Genomic DNA, 15,583 nt, shown 5'->3' on the forward strand with positions numbered 1-15,583 from the left:
AATGTATAGTCCTTTTTTTTGATCTGCAAAGCCATTACAATTATAACTTGCTTTACTAATTTTCCCACTTACCATAATGATACCCAAGTTCAATTAAACTAAAATAAGTCCAACCCTGTTAAGTTAAGTCCAACCCTGTTAAGTCCACATAGTCCACGGTTCCATACGGCATGAATATTTAAAAAATAATAATTATTTAAAAAGATTTTTTTTTATTGTTCATGCCAAAAAAATACAAATAAAATGTTTTTGTAAAAAACAAATGAATCTATATTTGTACATTGTAATGCGGTGAAAATATGTATCGGGGACTACTTCAATAGGAGGTAGCTATCACTCACAGCCAAGTTGTAATCTACTAGTCCTTGAACATTTGGTTGTTTACCTATAATTTATCCACCACTAGACAAACATTATTCTTCTCTGCTCAGAGCCTTTTGAAAGTGGAGTACAGGGCACGTTGTCTCTCCACTATTTCATGAGGAAATTGTTCATTAATAGAGAATGGGGTGTTCTTCAAATCCCTACCCTGTTGTAACAAGGCAATTTTCATTTTGTAGTGGGTTAGCATAGCTACGATCGGGCGGGGCCTTCCCTCTCCTCTGCCACTGAAACTGTTTCCACCTGTTCTTTCGTCATCTTGAGATTACGTTTCATGAACACTGATTTTTTTCCTCTGTTGACTGATAGTTTTCATCCTCCTTTATTCCCATTATAACAATATTTTTTTTCATACGTCTGCACTTTAGATCAAGTAATTAGGATTTCATTGTTTTATTATAATACTGTAGCCTCTCTGTGGTGTCTTTAAGGGAGTTCATGGTAGTTTTCAATATCTTATTTTATGCTCATATTTCTTCCATAATTTTATTACTGTAATAAATTCCTGTTTTTAAGGCCTCAACCTCCCCCAGTAGCCCAGGCAATATATCCTTTTTTTTTACAACTGCTCGCTCTTGCTTGTAAGCAATCTTCTGGAGACATAGTTATAAAAACTTCCCCCTCCAATGTTAAATTAGGCATTTTAGATGCTGCTTTCCTCCTGTTTCGCTCACAGAACTCGGCGAAACATAGTCAGACTCTGCTGTTTTTTTTGCAGGAAGGTTGTCCTCCGCATTAGGAACGTGCTGGCTTCACTACAACATGTTAGCTTCTGTGTTATCTGAGACAATTGGCTAGTTACTTTTGCCCCGTGTTACTTTCGTCCCGGTTCTCCCCGAGCTAACAGGATCAATGAGCTTGAAATCGATCAGCTCACTGGTGGTGTGTGAGTTGAATCCAATCTCTTGTAGCCTCATGGTCTCATTAGCCTGATCCAAGATCTATATTTCTAGTGGATAGACAATATGGTTAATCAGAAAATAGCCTAATTAATGGGAAGAAAACATCTAAACAACAATGCCATCACATCAAAGCAACTCTGCAACTTCACCTAGTGACTTTGAAGAACATTTGAACATTTAAAGCAAATATACGGTGCCTAGTGAGTCTACACACTCCTTGCACTGTTCTACACATTTTTGCTGCCTTAAAAGTAAATCTAAAACAAGATTAAATTAGATTTTCTTTCTGCAGATCTACACAACCGACCCCACATCTTCAAAGTGAAATAAAATTATAGAACATTTTTCTAAATGTATCACAAGTGCATGTTGTTATGGGTATGTTTGTCATTGGCAAAGACTACGGAGTGTTTTAGGATAAAAAAATAACTAAATAGAGCTAAGCACAGGCAAATACTAGAGGAAAACCTGGTTCAGTCGGCTTTCCAACAGACACTGGGAGACAAATTCACCTTTCAGAGGGACAATAACCTAAAACAAAGGCCAAATCTACACTGGAATTGCTTAACAAGACCACATTGAATATTCCTGAGTGGCCTAGTTACAGTTTTGACTTAAATCAGCTTGCAAATTTATGGCAAGACTTGAAAATGGCGTTCTAGCAATGATCAACAACCAACTTGACAGAGCTTGAAGAATTAAAAAAAGAATAATGTGCAAATATTGTACATTTCAGGTGTTCAAAGCTCTTAGATACTTACTCAGAAAGACTCACAGCTGTAATCGCAGCCGAAGGTGATTCTATGTCATTTTCAATAAATTTGCACAAATTTCTAAAATCAAGTATTCACTATGTTATTATGAGGTATTGTGTGTAGATGGATGAGAATATATATTTTTAAAATCCATTTTGAATTCAGGCTGTAACAACACAGTGTGGAATACATCAAGGGGTATGAATACTTACTGAAGGCATTGTTTTTGTCAAAATTGCTCAAGCTCAGTTAATGCGGTTGGGAATCATTGATGAACAACAATATTCAAAGCTTGTGTCTAATCATCAAGCACATTTAAGTCGGGACAGGGACTGGACCACACAGGAACACTAATCACCTTGGTGTGTCTTTGGCATTAGCATTTGTGTCATTGTCCCGCTGAAAAATAAAACTCTACGTATGATATAAATGGTCAGCAGTGTGTCGCTTTGGTGGTGCCATCTTCCACACCTAACAAAAGAGTCCCAAGTTTAGCTCTGATTATGAAAAATAAACTAAGCTAATAATATATAATAAAATAATACTAACATAAACTAATACCTTATCAATACAATTGTTTTCTAGGTGGACAGCATCAAAGCTAGGGTTGCAAATCCAGAAAGTTCCCAGGTTTCCCAAAAAGTGACCGGAATTTGGGGAAAGTGGACAGAATGTTGCAACCCTAATTTAAGCTTTTTTATTGATTACTATTTGAATTTCAGTTCACTTCCTGTATTGACTGGACATGAAATGAATTGACTGCCAATCAAATCAAATTGTATTCATCACGTGCCCAATACAACAGGTGTAGAGCTTACAGTGAAATGCTTACTTACAAGCTCTTTCCCAACGATGCAGCGTTAGATAAGAAAAAGAACACGAGAAATAAAACACAAGAATGAAGCTATATACAATGATTACCAATACCATATACGTAGATATGAACTTGTTTATTTAATTCTTATTTTACCTGGTAATTTGACTGAGAACAAATTCTCATTTAAAGCAACAACCGGGGGAATAGTTACAGGGGAGATTAATGAGACAATTGGATGCTGGGGATGATTAGGTGGCCATGAGGGCCAGATCAGGAATTTAACCAGGACTGCAGGGTTAACACCCCTACTCTTAAGATCGGTACCATGGGATATTTAGTAACCACAGAGTGTCAGGACATACCATCCTACTGCCCTGGGATATTTTTTTCTTTGACCAGAGGAAAGAGTGCCTCATACTGGCTCTCCAACACCACTTCCAGCAGCATCTGGTCTCCCATCCAGGGACCAACCCTACTTAGCTTCAGAGCTACGCCAGCAGTGTGCAGCAGGGTGGTATGCTGCTAAACCAGCAGTGGGCTGCAGGGTTGTATGCTGCTAGCTGTAAAGTTGTATGCTGCTGGCATACCTACATGTAGGCAGGGGTTAAGTGTCTAGGCATCAGGATAGATAATAATAAGAGTAAAAAGTAGCAGCATCGTATATGGTGGGTGTATGTATGTGTCAGTGTGTGTGTATGTGTGTTAGCAAAGTATGAATTGATGAACACTGTTTGTGTACTGTATGGTTGCATTCACCCCCAATTCTTACAAGAAATGTAACATGCTTGCTATAGCTGTGCTCTGTTCTTTGGTTGTCTTTCTCCAGCTCAGGTCAGGATGTCCAGAGAGCCAGTGTAATCATCAACCTGCCAAACCTGGTGCGTCAAAATCCAGCAGAGACCTTCCGACGGGTAGTGCCAAAAGTTCGGGTGGGCCAATTAATCTGTTCTACTCTAAAACATAATATTCATATTAACCACTGTACTGTTGTAAAACTGAAATTTTATGACTGAATAGAAACATTAACTAATAACAAATGTCCATGAAATTATAATTATTCCTTTTTGATGTGTCTTGTGACTACATGTCCATAGTAACAAATGGTCAATTAATCTCTTAATTCCTAACCCTTCCCCACTTCTAACCCCCTCTCGCCCTCTGACACAGGAAGTACTGCACGTAGCCGGGGCAGACATGCAGCTAGCGGCGGCAGGCTCCTTCCTGACCTTGCTCCAGGATGACATTGTCCTCATCCAGACGCACACCCACTCCATCCTACAGATCGTTTTACTTAACCTGGACCACCGGGACACAGGTCAGCATGGTTCTTATAAGCATAACATAAGAGATGTCATAAGAAGTCGTGATGATAATAACTTATGACAGGCTACCACAACTGATTCGACAAGATCATGGCAGGAAGTTAAAGTTGTCTTCAACGTGTCATTAGCATGGCTTTAGTAAGCAAATAACTTGTGCCAAACCAGACTGATTTGACAAAAACCAAGGCAGTAAGGTTTGGCTATGTCAGCCTTTGTCCTATCGTGATTATGCACCCATAAAACATTGTGATATACAATGGCATCTCCCCTATTGGCCAATCCCCCCCCAAAAAAGACAAAACGCAACAACAGAAAATCCACTATAGCGAGAAGTCAAATGATACAACCAATGGTCCCTCTCCCATCTGACTGCCACACAGAGGAAATGTCAGCCCGCGCAGAGAAGCATGAGATTTTCCCTCAACTTTCTAGAGTTTTCCCCTTTAGTTAACACTATCAACGTTTTGTTCTACTGTGGGAATTGTGATCTAATCAACGCAATATTAGCCACTTTCAATGTAACATTCTGAAACAGAATTAACTATGCAAAACTTGGAATGCAAAACTAACTGTGCAACAGATTTGTAGGCAGAGGGCATTGGAGTGGGATTCTATTGCATTGACAGGCACGCTCAGACCTGGTGCGCCATAACCAATCAGAGCTGCAGTAGGTCTATATGCAAATAGCCATTGCCATATATGGATCTGTGCCATTCACTTTGAACTGGACTGGGTTTACGAAATAGTTTGTACTTTTTGGAGAAATGTCCTCTGGTCTGATGAAACAAAAATAGAACTGTTTGGCCATAATGACCATCGTTATGTTTGGAGGAAAAAGGGGGAGGCTTGCAAGCTGAAGAACACCATCTCAACCGTGAAGCACGGGGGTGGCAGCATCACGTTGTTGGGGTGCTTTACTCCAGGAGGAACTGGTGCACTCCACAAAATAGTCGGCATCATGAGGCAGGAAAATTATGTGGATATATTGAAGGAACATCAAGACATCAGTCAGGATGTTAAAAGCTTGGTTGCAAATGGGTCTTCCAAATGGACAATGACCCCAAGCATACTTTCAAAGTTGTGGAAAAATGGCTTAAGGACAACAAAGTCAAGGTATTGGAGTGGCCATCACAAAGCCCTGACCTCAATCTTATAGACAATTTGTGGGCAGAACTGAAGAAGTGTGTGTGTGAGCACATACCTGACTCAGTTACACCAGCTCTCTCAGGAGGAATGGGCCAAAATGTACCCAATTTATTGTGGGAAGCCTGTGGAAGGCTACACAAAACATTTGACCCAAGTTAAACCATTCAAAGGCAATGCTACCAAATACTAATTGAGTGAAATAAATCATTGTCTCTACTATTATTCTGACATTTCACATTCTTAAAATAAAGTGGTGGTCCTAACTGACCTAAGACAGGGAATTTTTACTAGGATTAAATGTCAGGAATTGTGAGAAACTGAGTTTAAACGTATTTGGTTAAGGTGTATGTAAACTTCCGACTTCAACTGTATGCATAATTGGTTAAAATAACACGATGCACAGGCCTCCCGAGTGGCGCAGCAGTCTAAGGCACTGCATCACAGTGCTAGCTGTGTCACTACAGATCCTGGTTCAATTCCAGGCTGTGTCGCAGCCGGCCTGGATCTGGAGACCCATGAGGTGGTGCACAATTTGCCCAGCGTCGTCCGGGTTAGGTGAGAGTTTGATTGCCCGGGATGTACTTGTCTCATCGCGCTCTAATGACTTCTGTGGCAGGCCGGGCTCATGCACGCTGACATGGTCACCAGGTGCACGGTGTTTCTTCTGACACATTGGTGCAGCTGGCTTCCGCGGGCATTGTGTCAAGAAGCAGTGCAGCTTGGTGGGGTCATGTTTCGGAGGACGCAAGGCTCTCGACCTTCGCCTCTCCCGAGTCCGTATTGGAGTTGCAGCGATGGGACACTATAACTACCAATTGGCGTACCTCGAAATTGGGGTACAAAAATAAATAATAATAATTTAAAATGGAAATATAAAAAAATACAACTACAAAAAATATCAGACAATGCATGGATTTCCACCTAAATAGACATACCCAAACGTAAACATTTTTCATGGAGGTGGCCATAAACACTAACTGCTAAATTTGCATAGTTTTTGAAAGGTCTGGAGCTCACCTTTCTGGTAAAAATATATGTATATAAATTGCTGAAGCTCAAGAACTTAATGTAGTACAAATAGTAGGAAAATATGAAGAATCATATATTTTTTTTCCTATTCAACAAAAGTCTTGAAATTACTGAAATCCTTTCTAAATGTAGTAACAACGGAATTATAAATGACTTATACGAAATGTGATATCTTATATATGTGTGGAATAAATATGGTCATATTTAGTACAATATTGGCACTATTTAAAATAACTGCAGACAGAGAATTTTTCTCCTAAACGTCCACTGAGCAGCACAGACACCGTTTAAATGCGTGCAGACTCGTTACTTCAGCTTTAAGCACAAAGTGGTTTTGTCCATCTGTGACCAAGAGAAAGTGGTCTTGTTCAATTCTATTACTTTATTTACTTGCGCTGAGAGCTCTAATTGCTGCTGAGAATATCACAGCGAGATTAAACTAGTATTGTTGCATCCGCTAGATTCTCCCGTTTATTATGCACTATTGCAAGCGAAGCTGTAAGTTTCGCAGACACAGGGAATCGTTCCTTTATCTGGATAGGCCCGGAAATGTGACACGTCCCTATGCAAATGTGAGGTCTGATATCTGACTCTTCAAGTCATCCCCACGGGGAGAGTGGGAGCAGAGAGATGGGGCTTTCTTGCACTATAAGACACATGACCCTACGATGTTCACAGAGCGCTTTGTACATCCAAACCAGTCCAGAACCACTCAAAACCCCCTAAATAGGGGACTTAACATCTAAGCGGTATCATAATAACCAAATGTAGCCTATTAATTGCTGAATATAGAAAGAAGCATGCCAATCTATAGGTCCTGCATAACACCAATGCATTTAAAACTACACCATGTCCAGGCCCGTTGAAATTCTGTTCAGGACAGTAGATTTTTGGCCAACTGGCTCAATTGGACCCTGAATGTAAACAATGTCATGTTTTGGCAGGACATAAAGCTGGGTATTTTTTATTTGTGTAATGTCTTCCAGTGGCAAATTAATCCTGTCCAAAATGACATTGCAGAGACTTGTGGGTTGTATAGTAACAACCGGGCGAGTTGGACACAGCTAGACTTACACAGCCCCGCTTTCAGCTTTGCAGTATTCCTGTCCTAGCTCAAATTTAACTTTAGGTTGAACGTTAAGTAACATCCCTTCAAAAGTCTCAAATAGCATGCTTTAAGCTTGTGTACAATACATGTGGCACCTTACTTGGCAGGAATCAATCTTTAGCCATTGTTGGCACGAGAGGAACAAGCCTGTTGCTCACTCAGGTTTTCAATTCAGCATCCTACTGTTCCAGGATTACAGTCGATGAAAGCTTCTTCTCACAGATCTGTTGAATGTAGCTAGTGTCTGCCTGGCATTTCGCCCACAGTGTGAGCGAGGGAGTGAATGCAGCAGTTTGAATTCGTGACAGAGCTTAACCGTTGTGACTTACCGTCACTGGTGGGCTGTAGGTTGGCAGGGCATCATACTCTTTGGCACAGGGATGTTCCATTTCGAAACTTCAAAGGCCCTGGAATCATTATTAAACATTGGTAGCAATTTTTAGTGTTTTTAAAATGTCACTTTTTCTCTGTTTCTCTTCGACAGTGGTGAGCAACGCATGGCTGGAAACTTTGCTGTCTGCAATCGATGCTTTACCAAAGGAAACCATCAGACAGGAGGTAACAACAACCTGAAATGTACACTAGCTAACACATTAACGTAACACATACAAGCTCCTGTCTCCTTCCGTGGCCTCCAACTGCTTTTAAATGCTAGTAAAACAAAATGCATGACTAGCATCACTACTCTGAAAGCTTCTGACTTAGAATATGTGGACAACTACAAATAGCTAGGTGTCTGGTTAGACTGTAAACTTTCTTTCCAGATTCACATTAAGCATCTCCAATTCAAAATTAAATCTAGAATCAGCTTACTATTTCGCATCAAAGTCTCCTTCAGTCATTCTGCCAAACATACCCTCGTAAAACTGACTATCCTACCGATCCTTGACTTCGGCGATATCATTTACAAAATATCCTCCAATACTCTACTCAGCAAACTGGATGTAGTCTATCACAGTGGCATCCATTTTGCCACCAAAGCCCCATACACTACCCACCACTGCGACCTGTATGCTCTCGTTGGCTGGCCCTCACTACATATTCGTCGCCAAACCCACTGGCTCCAGGTCATCTATAAGTCTTTGCTAGGTCAAGCCCCGCCTTATCTCAGCTCACTGGTCATCCCCAAAGCCAACACTTTCTTTGGCTGCCTTTCCTTCCAGTTCTCTGCAGTCAATGACTGGAACGAATTGCAAAAATCACTGAAGCGGGAGTGTTATATCTCCCTCTCTAACTTTAAGCATCAGCTGTCAGATCAGTTTACCGATCACTGTACCTGTACACAGCCAATCTGTAAATAACACACCTCATCCCCATATTGTTATTTATCCTCTTGCTCTTTTGCACCCCAGTATCTCTACTTGCACATTATCTATCACTCCAGTGTTAATTCTAAATTGTAATTATTTTGCCTCTATGACCTATTTATTGCCTTACCTCCCTACTCTTCTACATTTGCACACACTGTATATAGATTTTTCTATTGTGTTATTGACTGTACGTATGTTTATGTGTAACTCTGTGTTTTTGTTTTTGTCGCACTGCAACAGTTAACAATAAATCAGTTCGCCATCTAAAATAAATTTGACCAGTCTTGCTTACCGTTAATTAGCATAATTTATGGAATTAAATTGTCACGTGTGTATTTTTGTTAGTTTGTCATGTATCTATTTATCAGTCGTGCACAGTGCCTAGTTTGAGCGGAATATCACCTGTCGGACAGCGAGAGCTGCATCTTCTCAAACAGCTGGTTGCTAATGGAGTGAAACGTGTTCTTATAAGCCTAATCATTGTGCAAGGCACGCTACCTTGCAGTCTGAGCTGGAGACCGTATGCATTTTGAAAACATATACTTAGTTGTTTGAAACCTGTATGTTTTACTTCATATTATGAGGTATGTCTTACCTTGCTTCAAAGTAGCGTAGCCAAAATGCGCATTTGTGTAGGATAGATTATTGCCCAACCCCAAACATTATAACACTCAGGCTTGTAATGGTAGTTACGTAGGTATATGTTGTTGTTGTTAGGGGGACTTATGGGTCAATTTGTAATATATTTGCTTTTATTACCGTGCAATTATTTTTTGTACTTTCAAACCATTTTCCCATTTTGATCCTAATGTCACACATTGGACCCATTATTTATAGAAAGACTCTTATATGGCACATATAGGGCCAATTTGCATTCAGTTGGTCAACTGACCACCTCCATTTTTCCTCAACTCCCTGACATTTAGATGTTTTTGTATGTGTTACTGTAATTCTCCATTCAGCTTGCTTTTTAGTCCAAAACTAGGCTTACTCAGTGTCTGGGAAACCGTCCCATAGTATCTTACCTGAGAATTATGCCAAGCATTACTTCCGGCGCCGACAGAGATGGCCGCTTCGCTTCGCGTTCCTAGGAAACTATGCAGTTTTTTGTTTTTTTTACGTGTTATTTCCTACATTAGTACCCCAGGTCATCTTAGGTTTCATTACATACAGTCGAGAAGAACTACTGTATATAAGATCAGCGTCAACTCACCATCAGTACGACCAAGAATATGTTTTTCGCGACGCGGATCCTATGTTCTGCCTTACAAACAGGACAACGGAATGGATCGCATGCAGCGACCCAAAAAACGACTCCGAAAAAGAGGGAAACGAGGCGGTCTTCTGGTCAGACTCCGGAGACGGGCACACCGTGCACCACTCCCTAGCATTCTTCTTGCCAATGTCCAGTCTCTTGACAACAAGGTTGATGAAATCCGAGCAAGGGTAGCATTCCAGAGGGACATCAGAGACTGTAACGTTCTGTGCTTCACGGAAACATGGCTCACTGGAGAGACGCTATCCGAAGCGGTGCAGCCAACGGGTTTCTCCATGCATCGCGCCGACAGAAACAAACACCTTTCTGGTAAGAAGAGGGGTGGGGGCGTATGCCTTATGGCTAACGAGACATGGTGCGATGAAAGAAACATACAGGAACTCAAATCCTTCTGTTCACCTGATTTAGAATTCCTCACAATCAAATGTAGACCGCATTATCTACCAAGAGAATTCTCTTTGATTATAATCACAGCCGTATATATCCCCCCCCAAGCAGACACATCGATGGCTCTGAACAAACTTTATTTAACTCTTTGCAAACTGGAAACCATTTTTCCGGAGGCTGCATTCATTGTTGCTGGGGATTTTAACAAGGCTAATCTGAAAACAAGACTCCCTAAATTATATCAGCATATCGATTGCGCAACCAGGGGTGGAAAAACCTTGGATCACTGTTACTCTAACTTCCGCGATGCATATAAGGCCCTGCCCCGCCCCCCTTTCGGAAAAGCTGACCACGACTCCATTTTGCTGATACCTGCCTACAGACAAAAACTAAAACAAGAAGCTCCCACGCTGAGGTCTGTCCAACGCTGGTCCGACCAAGCTGACTCCACACTCCAAGACTGCTTCCATCACGTGGACTGGGACATGTTTCGTATTGCGTCAGATAACAACATTGACGAATACGCTGATTCGGTGTGCGAGTTCATTAGAACGTGCTTTGAAGATGCCGTTCCCATAGCAACAATTAAAACATTCCCTAACCAGAAACCGTGGATTGATGGCAGCATTCGCGTGAAACTGAAAGCGCGAACCACTGCTTTTAATCAGGGCAAGGTGTCTGGTAACATGACCGAGTACAAACAGTGCAGCTATTCCCTCCGCAAGGCTATCAAACAAGCTAAGCGTCAGTACAGAGACAAAGTAGAATCTCAATTCAACGGCTCAGACACAAGAGGCATGTGGCAGGGTCTACAGTCAATCACGGACTACAGGAAGAAATCCAGCCCAGTCACGGAACAGGATGTCTTGCTCCCAGGCAGACTAAATAACTTTTTTGCCCGCTTTGAGGACAATACAGTGCCACTGACACGGCCTGCAACGGAAACATGCGGTCTCTCCTTCACTGCAGCCGAGGTGAGTAAAACATTTAAACGTGTTAACCCTCGCAAGGCTGCAGGCCCAGACGGCATCCCCAGCCGCGCCCTCAGAGCATGCGCAGACCAGCTGGCTGGTGTGTTTACGGACATATTCAACCAATCCATATACCAGTCTGCTGTTCCCACATGCTTCAAGAGGGCCACCATTGTTCCTGTTCCCAAGAAAGCTAAGGTAACTGAGCTAAACGACTACCGCCCCGTAGCACTCACTTCCGTCATCATGAAGTGCTTTGAGAGACTAGTCAAGGACCATATCACCTCCACCCTACCTGACACCCTAGACCCACTCCAATTTGCTTACCGCCCAAATAGGTCCACAGACGATGCAATCTCAACCACACTGCACACTGCCCTAACCCATCTGGACAAGAGGAATACCTATGTGAGAATGCTGTTCATCGACTACAGCTCGGCATTCAACACCATAGTACCCTCCAAGCTCGTCATCAAGCTCGAGACCCTGGGTCTCGACCCCGCCCTGTGCCACTGGGTACTGGACTTCCTGACGGGCCGCCCCCAGGTGGTGAGGGTAGGTAACTGATCCTCAACACTGAGTTCTGAGCTCTGAGCCCTCTCCTGTACTCCCTGTTCACCCACGACTGCGTGGCCACGCACGCCTCCAACTCAATCACCAAGTTTGCGGACGACACAACAGTGGTATGCTTGATTACCAACAACGACGAGACGGCCTACAGGGAGGAGGTGAGGGCCCTCGGAGTGTGGTGTCAGGAAAATAACCTCACACTCAACGTCAACAAAACTAAGGAGATGATTGTGGACTTCAGGAAACAGCAGAGGGAACACCCCCTATCCACATCGATGGAACAGTAGTGGAGAGAGTAGCAAGTTTTAAGTTCCTCGGCATACACATCACAGACAAACTGAATTGGTCCACTCACACAGACAGCATCGTGAAGAAGGCGCAGCAGCGCCTCTTCAACCTCAGGAGGCTGAAGAAATTCGGCTTGTCACCAAAAGCACTCACAAACTTCTACAGATGCACAATCGAGAGCATCCTGGCGGGCTGTATCACCGCCTGGTACGGCAACTGCTCCGCCCTCAACCGTAAGGCTCTCCAGAGGGTAGTGAGGTCTGCACAACGCATCACCGGGGGCAAACTACCTGCCCTCCAGGACACCTACACCACCCGATGTTACAGGAAGGCCATAAAGATCATCAAGGAATTCAACCACCCGAGCCACTGCCTGTTCACCCCGCTATCATCCAGAAGGCGAGGTCAGTACAGGTGCATCAAAGCTGGGACCGAGAGACTGAAAAACAGCTTCTATCTCAAGGCCATCAGACTGTTAAACAGCCACCACTAACATTGAGTGGCTGCTACCAACACACTGACACTGACCCAACTCCAGCCACTTTAATAATGGGAATTGATGGGTAAATTATGTAAATATATCACTAGCCACTTTAAACAATGCTACCTTATATAATGTTACTTACCCTACATTATTCATCTCATATGCATACGTATATACTGTACTCTATATCATCGACTGCATCCTTATGTAATACATGTATCACTAGCCACTTTAACTATGCCACTTTGTTTACATACTCATCTCATATGTATATACTGTACTCGATACCATCTACTGTATCTTGCCTATGCTGCTCTGTACCATCACTCATTCATATATCCTTATGTACATATTCTGTATCCCCTTACACTGTGTATAAGACAGTAGTTTAGGAATTGTTAGTTAGATTACTTGTTGGTTATTACTGCATTGTCGGAACTAGAAGCACAATCATTTCGCTACACTCGCATTAACATCTGCTAACCATGTGTATGTGACAAATAAAATTTGATTTGATTTGAGGCTTCTAAGGAATTTCTGGGCATATTTCTGGGCATTAAAACAGTACTTTTTCAAAATGCCTTGCTGTGCCAAGGTCCATTTGTAAATATGACAAACTCTCTCACAAGGAGATGCCAAGCACCATGTTCATTAGCAATCATTTAACAATAACCCATGTTATGAAATACATTTCTGAAATAAGCCCCTGACGATGCAGATACATCCAGTTTCAGGCAATTGTTTTATGCTACCCTGCAGTACAGGTTAGCTTTTTAATGCAAATGACTGTAAAACCATCAGTATATCTTATATGGGGAATTAAGATGGCTTCTAATGGAACAGTGCCATTGGAAGAAACTAAGATGGCTATCATTTCTCAGTATGACAATACTGTGCCTGACAACTCAAGTCAGCCACAATTACTTGTAAAGAACTGTGGTTAGTTAGGAAACTAAACTTGACAACATAATTTAGCATGGTCCCTATGGAGCCCTGGTAAAAAAGTGCACTATAAATGGAATAGGATATAATTTGGGATACAACCCATGGTGTCCTTAAACAGGCTGTTCCTTCCCTAACACCCTAATAGCCTGTACCCATTGGTTGATCATGCAGATCCTCAGCCCGCTTGTGTCCAAAGCTCAGCTGTCTCAGTCCCTGCAGGCCCGTTTAGCCAGCTGTCGTATCCTGGGGAAGGTGGCCTGCAAGTTTGAGTCTCCCATGTGAGTTTGTGTCTTGCTCAATCACCAAACAGAAGGTCTGATGCTTGTTTTTCTACAAGGGAATGTCTTGATTAAATGCTTATTTTTCTGTAAGAAAATGTCTTGATTAAATTAGTTAAATAGATATAGGGGCCATAGATGCTGCGGTAGGATTAATTAGTTAATGATAGAAAGTCTAGACCAGGGGTGGGCAAACTTTTTAGCTCTAGGGCCACATCAGGATTTAAATTCAACCATGGGCTATACATTTGTTCGTCAAAATCAATTTGCTGGCCAGAAAAGGGGCAATTATTTGAAAATATATGTCTACATACTTTCTATCTACTTTTAGACTTTCAAGTGTGGCCTGGAGTGTTGTTTTCCAACCCAAAAGAATAATTTCTCCAAACAACAATAAAAATATCCCCCATAGGCCGCATTTAATTGGCTGGCGAGCCCACCCCTGGCCTGGACAATAGATGTAGGACCCATAGCTTCTAGGCTAAATTAGTTACAATAATTTCACAGCTCATCTAAATTAGTTTCAATTAAATTAGCCTTTTTTTAAAATCTATATTGTGCCCTTTGGGGCAGCTTTCCAATAATCAATCATAATTTGATTTCTCTTGATATGCCCCAAAATTGTATGAACCCCTTTTGGCAGAGTGAAGAAGGACCTCCTGCCCCTGGTGAGGTCCCTGTGCCAGGACGTGGAGTACGAGGTGCGCTCCTGCATGTGTCGCCAGCTGGAGAACATCGCCAGAGGAATCGGGTAAAAGAAAAGAACAGAAGATAAAAAGAGGAGAATAATCCTTTCAAATCTAGAAAACAGCTTTGTATGGTGTCACGTTAAAATCGTAGGAGAGCTCATTGTAATGGCTGGAATGAAATAAATGGAATGGTTTCCATGTGTTTTATGTGTTTGATACCTTTCCATTTATTCCATTCCAGCCATTTCATTGAGCCCCTCTGATTTTTCCACCCACAAGACTCCACTGGTAGAAACAGTCACATTATTCAAACCGAAAGGCATAACAGTTAAATTGAACAGTGTCTTTGAAAAGGCTAAACACACCTTGTTGACCTGAGGAAATAGACCAGTATGCGAGACTAAATACTCCTGAACTTTTGTTTGAATACGAAAACAATTCTTAGAAGCTTTGCTTTCAGTTGAAGCTTATGTGTTGGGTAGGGGGGTTCTTTTTGCCCTATCATGAGCCTCCAACAGATGACTGTAAAAGCAGGCTTATCACAGCCCCCCCACCCCCCCTGATAGAAGGCACACTGCAAGAGGGTCTGCAATCCATTTCTCTCTGTGGTAGAGGATCAGTCAGGGTCGTGTTAATTAGGGCACTCAACAGAAAACAAATATGAACGTTTCTTATTGGACAAAACCAGATTGTCCCTCCATGTTTGATTCAGTTTTCTTCTGTTTGGTGCCTAATAAACATGGCCCAGTTTCCCAGAGCTCCCGCAGATTCAGTTTGCCTCTCTCTATGGAACGCAGCAGAAACACTGTGTCCCAAATGGCACCCTATTCCCTATATAGCGCACTACTTTTGAGCAGAGCACTATGGGCCCCCACTATAGGGAATAGGGTGTCATTTGACAACCACACACTATCAACCCTGATAG

The 15,583-nt window shown here is 42.1% G+C and overlaps 1 protein-coding gene across 5 annotated transcripts in view; it reads left to right on the top strand.

The window, feature by feature from the left end:
- The window catches only part of ppp4r4 (protein phosphatase 4, regulatory subunit 4), a 130,244-nt gene that overhangs the window by 56,019 nt on the left and 58,642 nt on the right, over positions 1–15,583 (top strand). For all 5 annotated transcript variants that reach the window (XM_064925036.1, XM_064925039.1, XM_064925038.1 and 2 more), the window contains 5 exons: positions 3,682–3,784; positions 4,023–4,170; positions 7,945–8,018; positions 13,863–13,969; positions 14,613–14,720. In XM_064925036.1, the coding sequence (XP_064781108.1) occupies positions 3,682–3,784; positions 4,023–4,170; positions 7,945–8,018; positions 13,863–13,969; positions 14,613–14,720 (540 nt within the window). The remainder of the gene's footprint in view (positions 1–3,681; positions 3,785–4,022; positions 4,171–7,944; positions 8,019–13,862; positions 13,970–14,612; positions 14,721–15,583) is intronic.

The sequence above is a fragment of the Oncorhynchus masou genome, chromosome 19, assembly GCF_036934945.1.
Source record: "Oncorhynchus masou masou isolate Uvic2021 chromosome 19, UVic_Omas_1.1, whole genome shotgun sequence".
Taxonomy (NCBI): domain Eukaryota; kingdom Metazoa; phylum Chordata; class Actinopteri; order Salmoniformes; family Salmonidae; genus Oncorhynchus; species Oncorhynchus masou.